At 41.2% G+C, this 22,075-nt stretch overlaps 1 protein-coding gene across 5 annotated transcripts in view; it reads left to right on the top strand.

The window, feature by feature from the left end:
- SLC9A9 (solute carrier family 9 member A9) overlaps positions 1–21,781 on the top strand; it is a 414,620-nt gene extending 392,839 nt beyond the window's left edge. For 4 of the 5 annotated variants that reach the window (XM_061636943.1, XM_061636945.1, XM_061636944.1 and 1 more), the window contains 2 exons: positions 16,693–16,798; positions 17,775–21,781. In XM_061636943.1, coding sequence (XP_061492927.1) covers positions 16,693–16,798; positions 17,775–17,996 — 328 coding nt within the window. In that variant the 3' untranslated portion in view covers positions 17,997–21,781. Of the gene's footprint in view, positions 1–16,692; positions 16,799–17,774 lie in introns of those variants that run through there. The other variant, XM_061636946.1, reaches the window with a different exon arrangement.
- Positions 21,782–22,075: the final 294 nt, after the last annotated feature.

Raw genomic sequence — 22,075 nt, 5'->3', positions numbered from 1 at the left:
TAGTTCAGTAAAGTGGAGATATGGAAACCTTAAAGATAATAAACTAGTTGTTTTAACAGACTCCATGCTGAGAATGGTTCTGAGCAGCAGAAAGCATACAATAAGCCTTTGACTGATCAATACTCCCCTCTGCCTTGGTGATCTGAAATGGAGGGTGGATTTGTTTGCCTCCCTTTTCTGTATTCTATGGAAGGCTTTGATCATTCTCTATTTTTAAAGCCACATGGGAGGACAATGTCTCCTACCATACGTTTGCCTGCACTGTGTTTTTCTAAAGGTCTTCTCCTGCAATTGAGCTTCTTTGGTTTCTCCCACATGCTTGCTTTTGCTTGTATATTTTCTGCCCACAATACTGAAGTGGTTTGCATCATTACCAGAGATGATGGTTGCAGGAACAGCAAAACAAAGATGTCATCTCTATGGCCTCAGTTGCACTGTACATTTAAAGCAGTATCATACCATTTTAAACACTTATGACTTCCCCCAAGAATCTTGAGAATTGTAGCTTGCTAAGGGTGCTGAGAGTTGTTAGAAGACCCCTATTCCCCTCACAGAGTTACAACTCCCAAAGCAGTTTAACAGGGAATTCTGGGAATTGTAGCTCTGTGAATAGGGGTCTCCTAACAACTCTCAGTAACCTTAAGAAACCACCATTCCCAGGATTCTTTGGGTGAAGCCATTACTATGAAAGTGGGATGATGATGTTATGAATGTACACTGCAGATGGGACCTATTAGAGCAGATGATTTTGTTCTGTCATTAGATGCTGCACTATCTCAGTGGAGGGGAACCTTTGGCCCTCCATATGTTGCTGAACTATAGCTTCCATTAGCCCTGTCCATGTTTGCTAGGGCTGACGGGAGTTTTAATTCAGCTATATCTGGAAGGCCAAAGATTTCTTACATCTACACCAGTGTTTCCCAAACTGTGGGACTCCAGATGTTGCTGGACTACAGCTCCCATCATTCCTTGCCATTAGCCATGCTGGCTGGAGCTGATGGGAACTGTAGTCCAGCAACATCTGGAGTCCCACAGTTTGGGAAACACTGATCTACACTATAGCAGGGGCAGCTAACCCACTGGTCTGGGGTACTGATCTGCCCCTCCAAGCAAATTCTTCTGCACCCCCCCCCAAGATTCCATTGATTCTGGCAGTGTCTGCAAAAAGCAAAAAAAGTAGACACAGTGCTTGGGTGGGCAGAGACGTTTGGTGTGTGCCCTCTGTGCATGTGACCTCTGTGTATGCGTGTAGTAGAGTGCGTAAAGCAATGAAGGTGGCCACATTCCCCTTTGGCCACACCCACTGCTGGTATATACCACCCAAAGGGTTGGCCTAGGATGAATGCAGCCCTCAGGCCAAAAAACACCCCTTCGCTATGATAGCACAATACTATATGTACATTATACTGTATTGAATAACAACCAAGGGCCAAACAAGATATGATGCAGGAGGTCCTTCATCTGATCTCTTCAGATCTTTTATTTCAAAGCAGGAGAGGGAGGCTGCCTTAATCTGATCAGCAAAGCATCCCCAGAGGAGTGAGAATGAGAGGAAGGTTGACCCTGTCAAAGCAAATGGAAGAGGATTGAAAGCAACTAAAGAATAAGCCAAAAGCTTATTTAAAAATTGCATATTCTTTTTTAAAAAACCCTATTCTGAAATTCAACACCCAAATTACTAAACTATATCTAACAAATTCTACTATATTCATCAGAAGCGGCTCACCAAGTGGGACAGAGCTATTACAGCAGCGTCCTGGCAGACAGGTCCTTTTTGCTTACAGGGAAGGGCAAGGCAGTGGGGAGATCAGCACAGGACAAATGCACTGGCACTGACCCCACACCTCCCCATCACCGCACCCCCTCAGCCTCTCGGGAAGCAACAGTCACCCATTTGCCGGGAAGCTAGTATAACAGCTCTGCCACACCCAGTGAGCCACTTCTGATATTCATTTCTAATATATAAAACTTATTTAGCCACAGAATCCACAAAGCCCATTGCATAACAGAAGGCACTAATACTGTGCAATGAGGGGGGGTCTCTAGTTACCGCTGATTCCCTAACACCCGCAGCCCAGCTGCAGCTCCTCATGTTTCATGGCATTCCAGAAGATCCCCTGACCCTCAGAAGTAGCTTATTGGTGGCTTGTAGGAGCTGTGCCTGGAAGGAGGATAAATCCCAGTAGTGCAAGTGGGACTCCAACTAGTAATGCTCTGGATCTATGCCTATGTTTTTCATTTGCTTTTAAAGTAAGTGGCTTCTTTATTTCACATATTTTTATTTTTTTTATCTTATTAAATTTGTATCCTGCCCTTCCTCCCAGAAGGAGCCCAGGGTGGCATTTTATCTTGAATGTCCTGGCATAGTATGTGCTGAATTATTTCCTGCTTTCTGCTGTTGGCCAATGTCATCTGAATTCTCTTGGCCCCACCTACTGGGCTGCCATGCTCCACCACTACCTGTGCACAGGAACAGATTTCTATTTCCATCTATGAAATGCTGGAGAGAATGGGACTGGGTCATGGCTGTTGTTTGAAAACCTTTCCAGAGAAATGCTGCCAGAATATTCAACAGGAAAACTATCACAAGATTTGGTAATCAAAGTACTATTTGTGTCTCCTTCAAAGAAAAGATAGACTCAAAGCTCATGGAAGCTCAGCAATGAAACAGCAACAAATGATCATGACAAATGTAAGATTTAATTTAAGAGAGCAATACAACTCATTACTTACTCCTTGCCTGATATTTCCTTTTCAGATAACTAGAAAGATGAGCTTCTGCTGCTAATAGAAAATTGCTGGCGTCATTCCATTTCCCGTACACCCACACACAGCTACACACATTTGATTCATGAGAAACAAGGATGTAAATGATAATTGCATCACAATGCTTTGCTTAATTTGCCATCTAGATATTTATTTAGTGGCAGAGAAATAGAATCAGGTTACACTTGTTCATGCCAAGATTTTTATGGTTTTAATGTAGTGTGCATCTTGTCATCATTTCAAATCAAAGGACTGATCAAGGTCCACCTCCCATTTTGTATGACAATTGTTATCCTTGGCTACACCAATGATGCACTAGTGTATTTCCTGCAGTAAATGCATAAAGTGTGAAGATCAGGCATGTGAACCAACTAAATACTCTGGGACTTGTGCAAGAACCCTGACTGGGCTTGTCCACGACAAGTTTATTGCACAAAACAACATCTGTACAATAACAATGTAACATTGGTATACCTGCAACATCCAGTCATCACATATGGTGGGAAACCCTCAGTGGCTTGAATTTACCAACTGCAAAAGCATGCAAAATGAACTGAACTTAGGATGATAAATGATTTGTGCTGCTGATGCTGTAATTGCAAGATCAAAATCAGTTTCATGAGGAAGAGAAGTTGGCTATAAGTTGTGTCTTCTTGTGTGCTAAACCCTGGGGAGGTCAACTCAGAAAATTATGCTTGCTGGAATTGTGCAAAAGGAATATTACTAGCTAGTGTAGTATAGAGACTAAGAATGTTGGATATATAACCCAGAAAGTCCATGCTTCACATGTCAACTCAACCACAAACTCAATAGGAGGCCTTACATCTCAACCTCTCCATATGGAGACAATGATTCTGACCCACCTTGTAAAGACTATGGATCTAGCTCAGTGGTAGAGCACAAGTTTTGAATGCAGAATACCTGTTGGTAGTGGCGGTGGTTTCAATTTATATCCCACCCTTCTTCCCAAAGGAGCTCAGGGTTTCTCAGTCCCTGGCATCTCTTGTTAAAAAAGATCAGGTAGTAGGTGATGTGAAAGGCATCTAGTTGAAACCCTGAAGAGAAACAGCCAGCAATGCCAGCCCAAGATATTTTGCTGCCTGAGGCAAAAGACAAAATGGTGCCCCCCTCCCATTCCATATGCAGAAGCATTCCAGACTGGCATTTGAAAGTACTTCATCAGTGTCCTCCACCTCATCTGAAGGCAGCAGATAGATTAGGGGATATAGGGATGGCTGCATGGCACATGCATCTCTGTCCTCCAATACCTTGCTGCCACTCTGTGCCCCCCCCGAGTATCTGAGGTAGTCACCTCACTTTGCCTAATGGTAGGACCGGACTGGATCCAGAGGCACAATTTTAAGATTCCAGTGCCTCAACCTCCTTACACCACAACAGGTCATTGTGAAACTCAGAGAGAAAATGCAGATTCATACACAAAGGGAACAGATTATTTATTTTTCTGATATGGGACAAAAAGTAATACAAGTGATGTGCCTTTCAAAGCTGTTCCTGGACTATATCAAGCAAAGAGTAACACAACTAGAGAATAGACAAGCATTATTTATTTATTTATTTATTTATTTATTTTATTTTATTTATATACCACCCTAAGCCTAACGGCTCTCTGGGCGGTGTACATAAAAGGTAATAGCTCAATATATAACTTCAATAAATATAAAAGGCAAAAACCAAAAACAAACAAACAACAACAAAAACCAAACAACATCATAATATAACACTAGTAAAATACAATTAGAAATACACTATAAAAACAGATTAAAATACACTTTAAAATGCCTGGGAGTATAAAAAGGTTTTCACCTGACGCCGAAAAGATAGCAGCGTCGGTGCCAGGCGCACCTCATCAGGAAGACTATTCCACAATTCGGGGGCCACCACCGAAAAGGCCCTAGATCTGGTCACCACCCTCCGAGCTTCTCGATGCGATGGCACTCAGAGGAGGGCCTTAGATGTTGAGTGCAGTGTACGGGTAGGTTCATATTGGGAGAGGCGTTCCACCAGGTATTGCGGTCCCATGCCATGTAAGGCTTTATAGGTCAAAACCAGCACTTTGAATCTAGCCCGGAAACAAATAGGAAGCCAGTGCAGACGAGCCAGAACAGGTGTTATATGAGCGGACCTACTTGTCCGCGTCAACAGTCTGGCCGCTGCATTCTGGACTAGCTGTAGTTTCCGAATTATCTTCAAGGGCAGCCCAACGTAGAGCGCATTGCAGTAGTCCAATCTAGAAGTTACCAGAGCATGAACAACATTATGTAGTCACCCAGGCATTAACTTGTAACAACTGGCCATACAAGGAAAAGAGAAAATACAATGGAAAATGGCATTTGAAGTATTGCTGAGGTGAAATCTGAAATACAAATCTAAGCAGAACTGCATGAGGAAAAAAATAATGATATTTAATACACATACATAGGATTGCAAGGTTCATTGAGTTTTCCAGAAGTGAACCATTTACTATAAAATCAGTAAATAAATGTAATTGTCACTCTTTCAGAAGGGCAAAAGTAACTGTTCTGTCAAAGAATTGTGGATATACATAGATGCATACAGAGTAAAATGTGCATACAATTTATTTTATTTCATTGGAATTTTTTTTGTACCCAGCACATCCATGGACCGCTATGGGCCACAGGTTAAGAACCCCTGCTCTAGAGTTTTGTATCCACAGGTAACCCTGTTCCACTTGTTCTCCATGTTTCTTTTATACCCACTATATCTATGATCTCATCTGAAACCAAGCATTCTAGTTTGATCATCTTGTTAAAAACCTTGTTAAAGCCCAGTATCTGCTTTTGTGACTTGCCTCAGAAAACAAGCATCAAGTGGTCCATGACTGACATTTGGTCTGGTGGATATGAATTAGGATATATTCAGTAACAGGCAAAAAAAAAAACCCTTGCAGTTTAAGAATGTACCTATAGCCAACAGATATTTCTATCAAACTTTTAAAAGCAGTGAAATTGGGTAGCTATAGTGAATGCACCAGGGGAGCAGAAGACCTGACATTCTCTCTGAGATATTGTACTGCCCTACAAATTTGTCAAAATGCAAACACAATTTGGGTTGGTCTTTCAGAGTCCAGTCCACTTTCTGTGTAGCTTGGAAGAATTTGGTAACATGTGCCTCTGAGCATATGGTGGGTGGGCACTGGGCAGAGGGGAAGCCCCTTTCCAAAAGGAAAACATTGTGAAGAGTATCATTGTTTTTCAGGGTTTCCCCCACCTTTTTATTCTACAGCAGGCACATGTAGCCTCCCACCCAAATTTAAACCAAAGCTGTCCCTGGCCACATCCACAATTGACCTTTATTTGCTTTTAGACAGTCATGGCTTCTCCCAAAGAATCCTGGGAAGTGTAGCTGGTAAACCGTGCTGAGAGTTGCTAGGAGATGCCCTATTCCCCTCACAAAGCTTCAGTCCCCAGAAGAGGGGCTGACTCTTAAACCACTCTGACTACTGGAGCTCTGTCAGGGGAATAGGAGTCTCCTAACAACTCTCAGCTGAAAAGCTACTACACTTCCCAGGATTCTTTGGGGGAAGCCATGACTATCTAAAGTAGAGCTGCCAGGTCTCCAGTTTTCATACAGGTTTCCAGGTGAGTCACCTTAATCTCCACACTCTCAGCTTTCATTTTTTAAAACGTAAGTTTCTAGGTGGTCTGGTTCATGAGATATACACCAAAACATCAGCTGCCTCCCTCCCACAACTTCTGTTTAATGAGCTCATAGCTGGCTGCTCTAATCCCTGCCTTTCAGGTTTGTAGCCAACAGATGAAGTCAGGGTTGTAATTTGTTGACCTTCAGGCAGTGCCTAGACACCAATGCAATTCAGGAAAATGGTTGTTTTTTCCTGCTTATCTGAAAATCTCATAAATTCTGTAAGTATAGAGCTTTCAGTTTTTTTCTCTCCTGTGTGCAGCAGTCAAAGAAATTTAAATTTTCTGGGCTGTTGAAGACAGCAGTGTTTTGAAAACCTTCCCATTATGAAGCTTTAATCCAATACTTATTTTTTCTGGGAGTAAAGCTGCAATGTTAATCCCATATGTCTAGAGTAAACCCTATTGAATTCAATAGGACTTACTTTTGAGTAGACATGGTTAGGATTGTGCTGTAAATTAATGGGACTTTTGAGTGACCATAGTAAAGAATTGTGTTTGTGTTGTAAATCTTTCTCTCCCTCTCCAATCCTATTTTTAAAGCAATTAGGCAGGGTTCATATAGATATCACCGCTTTTATTATGTAGGAAACTAATGCTGATTTTTTTAAAAAAATGTTCTGCAACATCCATCTGGTTTGACAATAAACTATTATATAGTGTGTACGTATTTTTACATCTGCAGAGTGTGTGTGTGTGTATGTGTGTGTGGTGTCTTTCCAACAACCCTGTGAGGTAGGGTTGGTGTTTGGAAACCAAGGCAGTTCACAATAAAAAATAAATCCCTCTAAACTCCAATAACCATAAAAACAAGTATAAACAGTTGCAAAGCAGCTTAAAGTGGCATGATTCTGAATGTTGGGTTGGGTGGGTGAAGTTCCTTATCACTAGAGGCTCCAGCTTCCCTGTTTGAGTAAGACCCATTGAATACATTGGGACTTGCTTCTCAGTAAACAAACATAGGATTGCACTATAAATATCTTTACAGGTTGTGTAAATAATAAACATCTTTGACAGTCATGCTCATATAAATATGTCTTTAGATTGTTTCCCAATAAGTATCTGATTTTACACTACAGTTGTACTCTACATTCCCCCTACATTTTCAGTGTGCCCTTCTTCTTTGGGGTGTTCATGGTTGCCCTCTGTTGCTTTCTTCCTGAGGGGCAGATTAAGCTGAGAGATGGTGAGTAGGTCATGGCCACCCAGTAATCCTTATAGCTCATTTCCATTAAAAAAAATTAATTAAAACAATTTACAAGCAGGAAAATTTGATTAAGATATTCACACAATATATTTAAAGCACATTCAACTTGCATTTAAAGCACATGACTTCCTCGAAATAATCCTGGGAAGTGTAGCTTTCCCCTCACAGTTATAGTTCCCACCACCCTTAACAAACTACAGTTCCCATGATTCTGTGGTGTGTTTCATATGCTTCAAATATATGTTGAATGTGCTTTAAATGAATGGTGTGGATCTGCACTAGGTATGATGTGCATTCATTAGTGAATTGAAAAGAACAATTTTAAAAGATACTTTTTTAAACGGGAAGGGCTGTAGCTCAGTGGTAAGGCATATGCTTTGCATGCAAAGGTCCAAAATTCAATTTCTGGAAAATATTATTGCCTGGAATCCTGGACAGCCAATTCTAGTCCATGTCATCAGTACTCAGCTAGATAGCACCAAATGGCCTCAGCACAATCCAAACCATATCTACTGAGAAGTAAGTCCTATTGAGTTCTATGGGGTTTAGTCCCTTAGTAAGTGTGTTTAGAATTGCAGCCCTTCAGGGGCATCCATCTTTACTCCTGAGTGCTCCCATCCAACATCTCTACAACAGTAGGCTCCTTTCTTCCTACAATGGCCTTCTGGTGACTGGCCTGGCTGAGGGCACTTATGTCCTTTATGCTGGAAGTAAATTGGGTAGATTAAATGTTCCCTACCCAAGCTCCATCTTTTAGCTAAGATTTCTGTCTTAATTTCCAATCAGAGAAATGTTTTTGTATGAATTGTATATGCCAAGCAAATGTGGTTGATGCTTAATGTCATGCTTAATGACATCAGGCCTGCTCCATGATATCACATGGACCTGCTCCATGCCATCACTTGGACCTGCCCCATGACATCACTCAGGCATGCCCTATGATATCACTCAGGCAGGTCCCCAAAATCTCAGGGTTTGGGATGCTTCTGACCTGGCAACCCTAGGCGAGCAACAGGCTGCAGGCTAGGATCAGTCAATAATCTGCTTCATTCCAAACCCCATAGTCAAAATTAAGCAGATTTTTCAGCCAACCCAGGCTGCAGCCTGTTGCTTGCCCCACAGTGTGGCGCCTTCTCTTCCTGTTCCTCCTCTGTGGTCTGGCCCTGCTCAGGGAAGCTGTTGCCAAGGAATCTGCTGTATTGTTCAGCTCAGGAAGGCCCTTCTCTTTTGCCCTCTCCTTCTCCTTCTACGTGGTGTGCAAGTGGGCAGGCAGCAGGCAGATCAGCAGCAAATCCACAGCAGGTGGATTCCTACCCTAATAGGGATATAAGGGAGTCTTATGATGGAGGAAGGAGATACCTATCTGTAGAAGGCCTGCCCATTGGTTGTACAGTTGGCATTAGAACAAAGGCAGTCATCTACCATTGATTTTTCTCTTCATGAAGCAAGCACCCCTCCAATGAAAGAATAATAAATAAATAAAATTTAAAAACTCACTGCACCTCCTCTGTCATCTCATATTCATACACAGACAGCCTGAGACTTATTTACTTGTTTTATTTCTCTCACTCACTTTCTCGCTTACTCTCAAAGCTGCTAGCAGCTAGCTGCACAAGACAGCTTCTTGTCTTCTAGCTTGGTCACAGAGGTGAAAACATACATGTCTGCTCTCTCACAGAATATGCTGGAAAGGGCAACTGGGCAGGGCCCAGCAGCAACATTCTCATGTTTATAGACCTATGATTATGGAGCTTATAATCCTCCAAAGGAGAGGGCAGGTGAAGTAGTGGTACCATGGGCAGGAAGCCATCTGTATGCTGATGATATACAGTTATATCTTTCAACCCCAGAACTTTCCTCTGATGTCCAATATCATATTACTGTACAGTAGGGCCCCTCTTTGCAGTGCTCTGCTTTGCAGGGTTCCACCGATACAGCAATTGTCAATTGCAGAAAGGCCCCGCTCCTACAGCGTTTTGGGGGCATCAGGCGCCATTTTAGACAATGTTAGACAATGCGTTCTGCTTTACGGCGGATTTTGCTTTACGGCGGCGGTCCAGAACGGAACCCACCGTATGAGTGGGGCCCTACTGTATGTCTCTTGGACAAATCTGCATGGATGCTTCATTGTCACCTGAAACTCAATAACAACTGCTTAGCTTTCCTCCCAAGCCCTCTTCCCAATATACATTTTCTATTACTGTTAACAATGTGCTTCTCCATCCTGTGGAGGTAGCATGCAGTCTTAATTTCATATTTGACTCTTTTCTTTCTCTTTTCCTCATATTGAGACTATAGCAAAATCATGTCATTTTTTTCCTTCAAAATATTGCCAGAATCAGACCTTTCTTGTCCGTTTCTTCTGCTAAGACTCTAGTTCATGCTTTAGTCATTTCTCACATTGACTATTGCAATCTCCTTTTGATTGATCTACCACTAACTCATATTAGTCTGCTGGTTTCTATTCAGCATTCAACTGCTAAGATCATTTATTTTGCCCATCATTTCAATCACGTCATTCCATGTTTGAAGTCCCTCCATTAGGTCCCTATTCATTCTAGGATTCAGTATAAGCTTCTTGTTCTAATGTTTAAGGCTCTACAAGATCTAGCTCCTCCTTATCTCTCAGCCCTACTTATTATAATAAGCCTCATTATAGCCCTGCTCGGGAGCTTCGTTCATTAAATTCTATGATTGTTACCTGTCCCAGAGTCCCTAGCTCAGCTTCACCCATTTCCCCTTGCTGCTCCAGACTCCTGGAACAGTTTTCAGGAGCAACTGAGGACTGCTCCTTCAATTATTGTTTTTAAATCTCAGCTAAAAGCCTTTCTTTTTTCCAAAGCCTTTGGAATCTTGGGTTAGAATTTACCTTTACATTACCTTTATAGCCAGAGTATGTGTACTTGAAGTGTTTGTCTTGTTCCTTACCTATTCTAGTCCCTTTCCTCCCCTCTATGTTCCCCTTTTAGTTTTAGATCGTATGCCTTTGTGGTAGGGATGTATTTTTATTCTTTTATTTTTCTGTACAGTGCCATGTGCATTGTTGGCGCTATATAAATAATAATAATCATCTATGTATCTATCTTGGGGGCCTATGATTATGAGAGTGCCTAGGGACTACAAAGACTTTAATCCAGCCCTGCTCCAACCACAGGTACATCAGACAGTGGCCACAGATGGGAATACAAGTGGATCTGTTGTGTGGACCACCAGGGCTCTGTGTGTGGAACCGAAAAAGGGGCCACAGTTTTCTCTTTCAGCCAGATGCCAGAGGAGGGAATCAGAATGCTGCATTTCTTCTTAGTTTGTTACTATGTGTGCATCATAAGAGGTAAAAGCCTGGTGGGAGATATGCTGTTTCAGATTCATACAAGGCAAACTATGTATGGAAGGACTACAGTGCTAAGGATTAATGCTTTTAAAATCTTTGTATTCTTTTTATGCTTTTGTTGTTTTCTGCCCTCTGCTCCTTCGGGAGGAAGTGTTGGATGATGATGATGGTGGTGGTGGTGGTGGTGATGATGATGATGATGAATTATCATTATCAACAACAACGACTTCCATTGGGCCATAGGACAACAGTCACTAGATATCTAAAACACAACATCTCTAGTTCTTGAAGCATAACCCTAAAGGGAAAGAAGGCATCTCTAGTTCTTGAAGCATAACCCTAAAGGGAAAGAAGGCATCAATACAAAAGTAGCATTCTATGTCCCAGAAAAATCCTTCAACAGTTCTGATGACATAATTTTAAAGGATAATACTTGCATAATTTAAAGGATAACACTTGCAATTATTTCTGTCCTTTGCCATAATATATATTGATTGATAGGTTTTTTTAAATTATCATAGCCATCACAATCATTGCCATGGATTTAATGAAAGGCCTCTCTTGCTTGTTGGAACTGTCATGGGAAAGCTGGAAGGCCATGAAAGGAAGAACACAACATTTTTAAAGGAAAGCCATTCCAAATATTTCCAAATGAGCTCTCAACAAAACACAATTCTCCCATTGTTTTGAGCCCAATTCATGCATCCTTGTGAATGGAGTTTATTTGTAGCCTCATAAGCCATGCATTTTTTCCCTTTCATTTGGTAAGATTCATGCCTATGGTTCATATTTTTGCCATCAGTCTTTCACAGCAGAAGATGCAAGTTGTGTAATCATTAGACTTTCAAAAAGCTAATGATAAATTTCCTCACCCAAGACTTCTGAGTGAGCTTAGAAGTCAAGGGGTAAGAGGATAAGTCCTCTTATGGATCAGCAGCTGATGAAAGAACAGAAAGTAATGAGCAGTTCTCACAATGGAGGGATTTAAGAACAGGGACCTCCCAAGAATCAGTACTGGAACCTGTACTTCTTAACTTGTTCATAAATGATCAGCAGTTAGGGGTGAGCAATGAGGTGACTAATGATACCATACTGTTCAGGGTGGTAAAAACAAAAAGGGATTGCAAAGGTGCTCCAAAAGGGTATCTTCAAACTGGGTGAATGGACATTAAAATGACAAACTGCATTTCAATGTAAGCAAGTGTAAAGTGATGCACATTGGCGTACCCCCCCAACTTTACATATACTCTAATGGTGTCTAAATTGGAGGTGACTTACCAGAAAAGAATTATTGGTGTCATGGTGGATGGCCCAGTGTGAAAAAGATAGACTCTCTGTTAAGGGTCATTAAGAAAGGGATTGAAGATAAAACTCTCAATATCATTATGTCTTTATGCAAATCTTATGCACATTTGGAATGCTGTGTAAAGTTCTGGTTGCCACAACTCAAATAGGGCAACCAAAATTCTCAAGGGGATAGAGCAAGTCCCCTTTGAGAAAAGGTTTGTCCTCAGCCAAAAAAAAAAGAAACAACATCCAGAAAGTTAAAAGCTGCTTTGCTGAAGTATAGGATCCACAAGTAATTCAGGATCCATGCACACAAGAAATAAGATGTGTGACAGACAGAATGTCAACAGGTGACATTTTGCTGGCAAGTATATAACTGGGGTATAGTAGCTGTGTGAACAACTTGTCCCTGCTTGCCATTTCCATGGTTGCCTTGGCTTGGGGCAGCTCCTACTTACCTCAGATGAACAGAACAATCATCACACTGTATACCTATGGAACCAAAAATGCTGGCAGATACCTCACTAGGAGCTTTCTTGAGAGACAAGAGAGATGTTGCAGCAAACTCAGCTCTGGCATGCATTACAAGTAATGAACAGTATCGCACATAGATTAAAATTCCTCCATTGGTGCATGAGGCAATAAACCAATTGTGTCAATAATCAAGAGGCAACATGATGCTTTCATTTATGTAAACAATAAAAATAGTCCACTGGGAGTTAAGCTTCAAAGCAGGCAAAATAATAAGTAGTTAACTGTACAACATAGAGGTTAATAGTTTATTACAGAATCAGAAGTGTCCTGCCAGCTCCAGAGAATTGCCTCTACTGGAAGCCATAGCTCATCAGGAGTAAGAGCAGAATTACAGAAGACAGAGCATTAGCAGTTTGCACAAAAGCAAAAGAAAAGATGCTGAAAGGACTTGTCTCTTTGGGGTGCAACAAGAAAAATAATATTTACGCCAGCACTCTTTTGAAAGAACTGCATCAGTGCTTTACACAAAATTGGAAAGTAACCTGTTCCCTTTACATGCAGATATTGTACCAGGAGGCAGACAGTTGCTCAACGGCAGAGCACGTGTTTTGTATGCAGAAAGTCCCAGATTCAATCCCTGCCATATTCTGTTAAAAGGATCAGACAATGTGTGATGGGAAAGTTCTCTGCAGGTGACACCACTACCAGTTAGAGTAGACAGTGCTGAGCTAGATGAACAAATCTTCTGACTTGCTATAAGGCAACGTCTTATGTTTCTATGGACCCAAACACAGAAACTTGCTTCACATATCCATACCCAAGCTGGTGTGCTCCAGATGTTTTAGACTACAATTCCTAACACCCCTGGCATTGGCCTTGCAGGTTGGGACCAATGGGCACTATAGTCCAAAACATCTGGAGGGCATCAGGTTGGGGAACATTGAGCTAAATCATAGCTCTTTTAGATCACAAAAAAACCTTCCGCCAGCTGGTTCACATAGCTTTAGCCTATAAAACCTTACATGACCAAGGACCAGAAAACAATAGGCAGCATCTCTTTCCAGGTAAAACTGCCCACCCACAAAGGTCTCACAAATTAACAATGAGTTAGGCAATCTGTACAAACAGAAGATGAGATTGTTGAGTCTCAGTCTATATATGAGAACCTTTCCTGACACCATTTGTTTACAGAAACATTTTTATAATATAGGATTTTTAAAAGGAACAATATTTAAAATGGAACAATATTTCTCCTGTACTTCAAAGGCATAGTGTTTCTCATACCATGAAATAGGTATAAATAAATGTTTCCAGAGCATAAGGCATGATTCAGCTAAAGTTAAGCACTATTATGTCTCCAATTCCAAGAGAGAATGTTAAGCAATGGGACTTTGCTTAACTTTGACTGGAGCATGCCCTTAATGCAAAGCAGTGGCCAAAGAAATGTTTGTGCATACCTAAAGTGCTTCTTCCAGACATGATGGAGCAATTCCCAGTTTATTTAGGTGCAGCCCTTAATATCGCATCCAAAGCTTCTCTAGCCAAGGATCCTCTTGACCTTCAGGAACAGACTTTTGTGAAAACATGTGATGGGCAGGAGGATCTGAAAAGTCCCAGTATGCACATGCACTGGTGGCTGGTGCCCATTGGGAATAATAAAGAAGGCAGAGGACAAGGAGACCAACAGGAGGTGAAGCCAGAGCCAATGGTAGGCAGAGCCCTGATTGGTTGTTAAGTAAGTATGCAGGCAGGTGGGGGCTGACTGAGGACAGATGGAGGTTGGTGGGCCAGTGCCCCATTTGCCCTAATAGATCAGCCTCAACTGTGTATATGGCCCTTTGGATCATGGCCAGGGATAAAAAATGAAACCTTTTCAGTTAGCCAAAAGATTCCTCATCATTGGTCACCATGAGAGTGTTGTCACTATTGCTACAAAACTATGTGCTATTATTTAGCTTTAATGCCTTTTTTAGTTTCCTTTCCTTTCTTTCTTGCAAAGGAATGTCATAAAGCAAATGTAAGAATGAAGGGTTCTTAAATGTTGTGAATAAATACCTGACAACTAGCTTCTCCTGATACAGGGGAAATGTCATCCTGGGAAAATGTCAAAGGATACATCAGTTACAAGTGAACTTGGCATGAATCGTTCTTGACAGATATGACGATGATATAATTGCTCAAGATGAGCAGATTTTATTTTATCCCAAGAAATCACTTTTGGATGAAAAGATTGCAAAGGCAGGTGCAAAACAATAGCACAAGCCTGTTTCTAGCATATTTACATAATTTCATATAAAAGAGCACTGAAGTGTGAAGTGTAAAACGGATGCGTTGAATTCTGAGAAATGGCACATTACAGAAAATCACACTCACTCCCCAGATATAAAAGTACTTAACATTTCATGAAATATATTTGCCTTATGACAAGGATAGGGGTTCGTTAATTTTATTTGGAAAATGCTGAGTGGGCACTTGGAAGTGAGCAGAAAATACATGACAGTTACTAGCCATTTGTTTCTTTTATGCAAAGTATTCCATGCAGCTGTATCTTGAATAGTTTTTGCATGCAGTTGTCTGTGGGGGCACCTTTTCAGGGCATCGCAGATGCTAGATGAGAATGATACACCCAGAGAGATTGCGGTACACATCCCCCGACTAGGTCCCCTCCTGTTTTCTAATAACATTTCTGCTTAAGTGTTTCAGGCTTGACAAGTTTCCAGCATTGCTTAGTATTCCAGGCAGGTTGATGGTGGCATGTTAGGTTTAGATAAACAAGCTAAAGCTAAAATGTGTGCATATTCACTACTCAGCAACTGCAGCATCGAGTGGCAACTTGCATATTGCAGGTACCCTTGGCATCTAAAGTTCAGTGGGCAGTCATCGCTCAAGAGCCAAAGCAGTGGTTAGAGTGCCGGACTAGGACCTGAAAGCCCAGAGTCCAAATCCCCACTCAGCCATAAAACACACCGGGTGACCTTTAACCAATCCCAGTTTCTCAGTCAGTGCCTTGTTTGCACAGCTGACCTGAAACTTTCAGCACCAACGTTTTGTCAGAAAAGGTGAGCAGGAAAAAAAAAAGACAAATACCTTTTGAGAGGCAGGAAGAAAGATTACAAATATGCATGGGTAACGGGTGCACTTAGAGAAGTGGTGGTGATTGTTCTGAATTTAACTCAATTGCTCCGCTGCTGCAAGCAGTGACAGAGCAACAACTGGTGACCACAGCTGATATGGGTTACTGATTACACCTTCGTCTTCTCTTCCAGTGGTGGATTTGGAATGCCATATTTCTCAGTAGTAGTGATGACAAATAATCAGTAATAAGTATCTTTAAGACAATGGGAGGTATTCAAGTAACTTTTTGCACTAGCACAAGGGGATTCCCCTGCCTCTCCCCACTCCATGTGCACCCTGTGCTGTCCCCATATCTGTTCAGGAGGGTTGGGAGAAAACCCAGAACAGATGGGGGGGGAGTAGAAGGGTAAACTGTTCCATAGTGCCACAGCATCTTAGCCTTAGCGCTAAATTGAATATAATCTAATGCATTTTCATCATTAAAATTTTAAAATCCATATGTATAAAGATTAGCACTGAAATTTGTTTTCAAACAAGACTGTTTATTGCATAACATGATGTACATTGACCCTATGTACAAGTGCAATAAAGATGGAAAATGTGGAAGCCATGACTTTAATTGTTTTCAATGTTGTATTCTAGATTTTGTAACCCTGGGACCTATTGCTGAAGGGCAGGCAATAAATATAATAAATAAATAAATAAAGGCTTGTGAAAGTGGAGTCAAACATGCCATCACCCATGTCTGGCTTTTTTGTTGACTGTGACAACCGTCCAGTTCTGGTTTATAATAACACTAGTTGCACTGGTCGAAGTGTTTCATAGTCTCATATATGCAAGTAGAGGAAATTTATCCTTAACATATTTCACAGATATTTGAAGCCAATTCTCACCCATTCTGGCCCACCACTAACTACAACATTACCGGAATGGTGCAATCCTGTGGCCAGATTGCTGACTAGCCCTAGAGCATATGGCGTAAGTACCTAAATTGCATGTGTGTATTTCATTTTGGGGGGTAGGTTCCAAGTGTAATCCCTCCAAGAGTTAATAGAATGTTGGTGGGGGGTGAGTTTGCCCACCCGCACCACTTGTGACTGGAATGGGGGGACAGCTGCTGGGGGCCAACACTGGAGGGCCAATCACAAACTAGGACCATACCTTGTGTGAGGCAACCCTGCCCACTCTTCGTATCCCACATTGCACCCCTCTCCCCCATATAGGTGATGCCAGCCACCCTTTACAAGGGAGTAGCATTTTGCAGGGAGGTTCTTGTATCGGTCTTGGCGCCTCCTTTTTTAGCCTATTCCATACTGTCACAAGGGTTATAAGCCAATAATTTGAACATAACCAACATGAATTGCAGGCAGGAAGAGAGTAAGTAAGGATATCCCGGAGGAGAGGTGGCTAGTTTGACAGGATGGGGAAAAAGATTGTCCCTTGGATCATGGAGGCTTTAGCTCACTTGAACTTTAGCTCACTGCAAAGATGGGTTGGAGCAGCCATGGCCCTAATTCACTATAAGGTGAGGGGATGAAGAAAGGCATGGAGGAGCCAGCTAACTGGTCTAATCCTTTGGAAATATAGATTGTGATGGTTATTGTTATTTAACTCTTGTAAATTGTGTTTTGTAAATCGTATTGCTTTATTGTATTGATTTATTATTTTATTGATGTATTCTTATATTGTATTTTGATATTTGTGTCTTCTGTAAGCTGCCTTGAGGGCCTTGTGCCGAAAGGCGAGGTATAAATAAATAAATAAATAAATAAATAAATAAATAAATAATGATGATGATGATGATGATGATGATGATGATAATAATAATAATAATAATAATAAATCTAATCAAGTCTGCCTGATCTGAGTGGAACTACAAAGCCACCTTATAAGACTTTGCTGTCATTGATGAACATATTTAAATGTTTTTTTTCCTTTCTTAAAAAACACTTAGGAGCAACTGAAGGATGATGATATGGACTTCATTGTTAGTAATGATGAACTGTCTATGAATTCTGCTGCTACAGATCTTTCTCCGATGCCAGCAGAGAGCAAAATAGATTCACCCCATCTTTCTGGCAAAGAAAACATTTATGAAGGAGACCTGGGCTTAGGTGGGTATGAACTGCAATCTGCATCTGCCCCAGGCCAATCCCAGTTGGTTTCCTCAGCCTGAAGTCCAGTGAAAATGTATATCACAAGCATCACAAGGAGCACAGAAGGAAGCCATGTTTATTATGCAGAGCTTGAAAATGTATTAAGGGCATAAATTGAAAAGAAGCAAAACCTTGCTGAATGTATCCCTAGAGCATGGAGGAATGAGAATTTATTACTATCCCTCTATATTATTATACAACTACATTTAATTTTTCTGACAGTGGCAATTTTTAATAATGGAATCGAGGGCACCGTCTGTCTGCTATTGGGACATTACATATGCACTCATAGTCTCTGATCATGCTTCATCATTCCCATTCCTATCTCACATACGTACAAAGGCCTTTGAATGTTATCCTTCTAATTAATTCAATAGAGGGAAGGATGGGGATTTAGTTAACTACAGAGCATGCTCCAAAGATCACAGAACTTTTGATGTTGTTGCTCCCTTGCCAGCACACTATTCTGTGATGCAAGGTGGACAATTCTTCTGTACAAACTGGAGTGGGGGAGTTCTTTTTACCATCACTTTTGCAAGCTTTACATATCTTTCAGTCCATGGCAGGTTGCCAGCAATGGGTTAATAATGTTGTGCACAAAAGCTAGGCATTGACAAATGAGCTGCTGAGTCCTACACAGAACAGTAAGAGTGGCCTTGATATTATTATTTTGATTGAGTATGATCACTGGTGTAGACAGCAATTGTGCTTCTTTCCCCACACCATTTGTTGCTGTTTCTGTGCAGTGCTAGCTCGGAGCACTCTTTTGCTTAATTTCCTAATGTTCTATGTTTACTTCAGGAACTGAGAGAGAGAAAGCATAGTATATAAGACTTTCAAAATAAGGTATGCAAAACTGTTTTCATATACTCTGCAGTCTTAGATAATGCAGTGAGGAATGAGACAGTCCTAGACACATGACCACACTGCACATTGGAGAAAAGGTCATCTGAATCATCTGTCATGAGCACATGAACATTACTGCTCAAACCCACATATTTGGAAGGTTTTGTGGTAGCAAACAGGTTATGCTCTTGAAAAACTATTCAAATAGCTTGCTACATTGCACAACACAATATGCACTGAGAAGGAGTCAAGAAGGGATGGCTGTTGTTAAATAAATGCTATGGATAAGGCTGCTGGAGGTCTTCCTGGATGAGACTGATACCTTTAAGTGGGCAGCTTTTCCTGATCCAACTGGCAGCCCTTTTCATACCCAAATAAAATTGCCTTATACCAAGTCAGACCATTGTCAGTCTCACTCAATATTGCCTACCCTCAGGGCGAGCTCTGTCTCTGCACACAAAGCATGAGCTCTGCTGCTGAAATACAGCCTCTGTGTGCTACATTATCTACCCATTATGATCCTCATTACCTGCTGGGAAGGGGGAGGTTGCTGAACTGCACTAAGAACACAAGAATGTAATAAGGTCCTGCTGGCTCAGGCCAATGGATCATCTACTCCAGCATCCTGTTCTCACAGTGACCAACCAGTTGCCCATTGAAAACCCACAAACAGGACCTGAGTGCAAAGAGTACTCTCCCCTCCTGCAGTTTCCAGCAACTGGTATTCAGAAGCATACTGCCTCTGACTATGGAGGCAGAGCATAGCCATCATGGCTAGCAGCCAGTGATAGCCTTTTCTTCCATAAATTTGTCTAATCTTTTAAATCCATCCAAGTTGGGTAGCTTTATAGCAAGACATAGGAGGAACTGTTAGCTTGAGAAGGAGGCTATCCACATGATGGAGCTATTAAACTGCAATACAGTTTTATAACTTCTCTATGGTCTGCTGTTGTTTACATTGCTCTCTATCTGCTTGCCTGCTTCTTCCAGTATGCTAAGAGCATCTCATGGCTACAAGTGTTCAACGCCTTTGTGGCCCTATGGACATGTAATTTTGTTGCCATCATAGGTCCTCTGATTATTTTTCTCGCCCCCCCCCAAAAAAAGTAACATCTTTTACAAATTCTCCTTCACCTGTAGCAGTCATACCTAAGTGCAAATCAATATATTTGCACTCTTCTGTTATTTTGGCTTAACCAGCATATTTTATACAATTTCTCCAAAACGTTTCATTCTGTTAGAGTGAAAAGACAGAAAGGGGAGGGGGTAAGAAGGAAGGTATTTTCTGTGGAAAATACTATCCAGGCAAGAGATATGACTAGACTGAGGTTTATTACATTTATATATCGTTCCCCAAAGTGATCTACAACCAAGTAAAGAAAATATAATTATAAGATCACATAAGCTTATTAAAAACAGATTGAATAATACAATATCCTATCATTGGTGCTGCCCAAATGCCCAGGAAAACAAAAACATCTTTGCCTGGCCTAAAATGATGGGAAGTGATATTACTATCCACTATCCAGACGTCCTCATTTCTGATTTGCAGGATTTTTGTTTACACACACTAGTCTAGTGAGATAAGCAGAAGCTGGACAATTTGCCTTTTGTAATGTAATGTAATGTAATGTAATGTAAATGTGCCTTTCTCCAGACTTATGTACACTTTGATATGAAATGTTTTCAATGCAAATAGCAAGACTGAGATCAACATATTGTATCATATACCTCAAATCATCGCTGAGATTGCTGAGTCATGATAACAATCTCATGCAAACAACTTCCAGGGTCAACTGTGAGGAATTGTTTCGTCCTTTTATTCAGTGTTAGCACCTGACTCTTCAGCACCTGTGAACCTGGGGTGAAGTATTTTGAAGGCGGAACAAACTGCAAATACATGCAAACTGCAAATACTGGGGATTGCAAATACATGCCTAGCAACTAATACATGCATGTATCTAAGGTCCCATTTCCATGGAAAACCCATTACCACACAACTGAAGTGGAAAAGAGTGCTCAAAATGTCATAGGATCACCCATGTTAACATGGGACATAAGAACATAAGGGCCCTGCTGGATCAGGAAAAAGGCCCATCTAACCAGCAGCCTGTTCTCACAGTGACCAACTGGAGGTCTATGGGAAGCCTGCAAGCAAAAACAGAGTGCAACATCACTCTGCCCACTTGTGGTTCTCAGCAACTGGTATTCAGAGGCATACTGCTTCCAACAGTGGAAATATAAAATAGCCATCATTGTGTGTAGCTTTGATAGCCTTGTCCTCCATGAATATATCTAATTCATCCCTATGGCCACCACTACATCTAGTAGAAGTGAATTCCATAGTTTAATTATGTGCTGTGTGAAGAAGTCCTGGTTTTTGTCTGTCCTGAATCTTCCCACATTCAGCTTCATGGGATGTACCTGAAAACTTCTCCTTTTCCACTTTCTCCACATCATGCATAATCTCATACACCTCTATGATCACCACCTTTTACTTGCCTTTTTCCTAAACTAAAAAGCCCCAAATGATGTAACCTTTCTTCATAGGGGAGTTGCTCCAACCTTTCTTGTTCTTGAACTATGCACCGTAGCCTAGTGTGGGATTCCCTGTCTGCCTTCAAAGGAAACTGTTAAGCATACAAGAAATGTAGCTAGTGGATTTCAGGAGAGATGAAAAAGCATTCCATACAGACCTTTAATAACAGTGGTCACACTCTTTGGCCACAATCCAGCACTGGGACTATTCCTTTGAAACCGATGCATTTAAAGATAACTAATGCTGTACTATATTGTATTTTATTCCTAGCTCAGGAATGCAGTTTCAGGTTGTTTATTGCACAGTCATGAAAAAGTTGCTACCATACCAGTTAAGCCGTAAGGGAAATGTTATGGAACAATGACTCATAACTTTCGACAACATTTGTAATCTGTAAGAATAAATGTTAAGCCATTGAAACTGTGAATGACTGTAAAATGGAATTGTTTTTGGTTCTATCATGATAAGAGCAACACAAACTTAAATATAATAAAGTCTTAATCTTGCTTTTCCAAGTGGAATTTAGCTCACAAGAGGCAGTATCCAATGTCCTTGTTTCATTAGCACAAGGATTTACGCTTGCACAATGGAACTTTCCCCCACTCCCCCACCATGCACCCATACCTTCCCCAAATTTGCTCCAGAGGGCTGGGGGAAAACCCAGAACAGATTTAGGGGGCATGTGGGAAGAGGACAGGTGAAACGTTCTGCTGT

Source organism: Rhineura floridana, chromosome 7 (assembly GCF_030035675.1).
Source record: "Rhineura floridana isolate rRhiFlo1 chromosome 7, rRhiFlo1.hap2, whole genome shotgun sequence".
In the NCBI taxonomy this organism is placed as follows: domain Eukaryota; kingdom Metazoa; phylum Chordata; class Lepidosauria; order Squamata; family Rhineuridae; genus Rhineura; species Rhineura floridana.
This window is presented reverse-complemented; position numbering and strand designations above follow the sequence as displayed.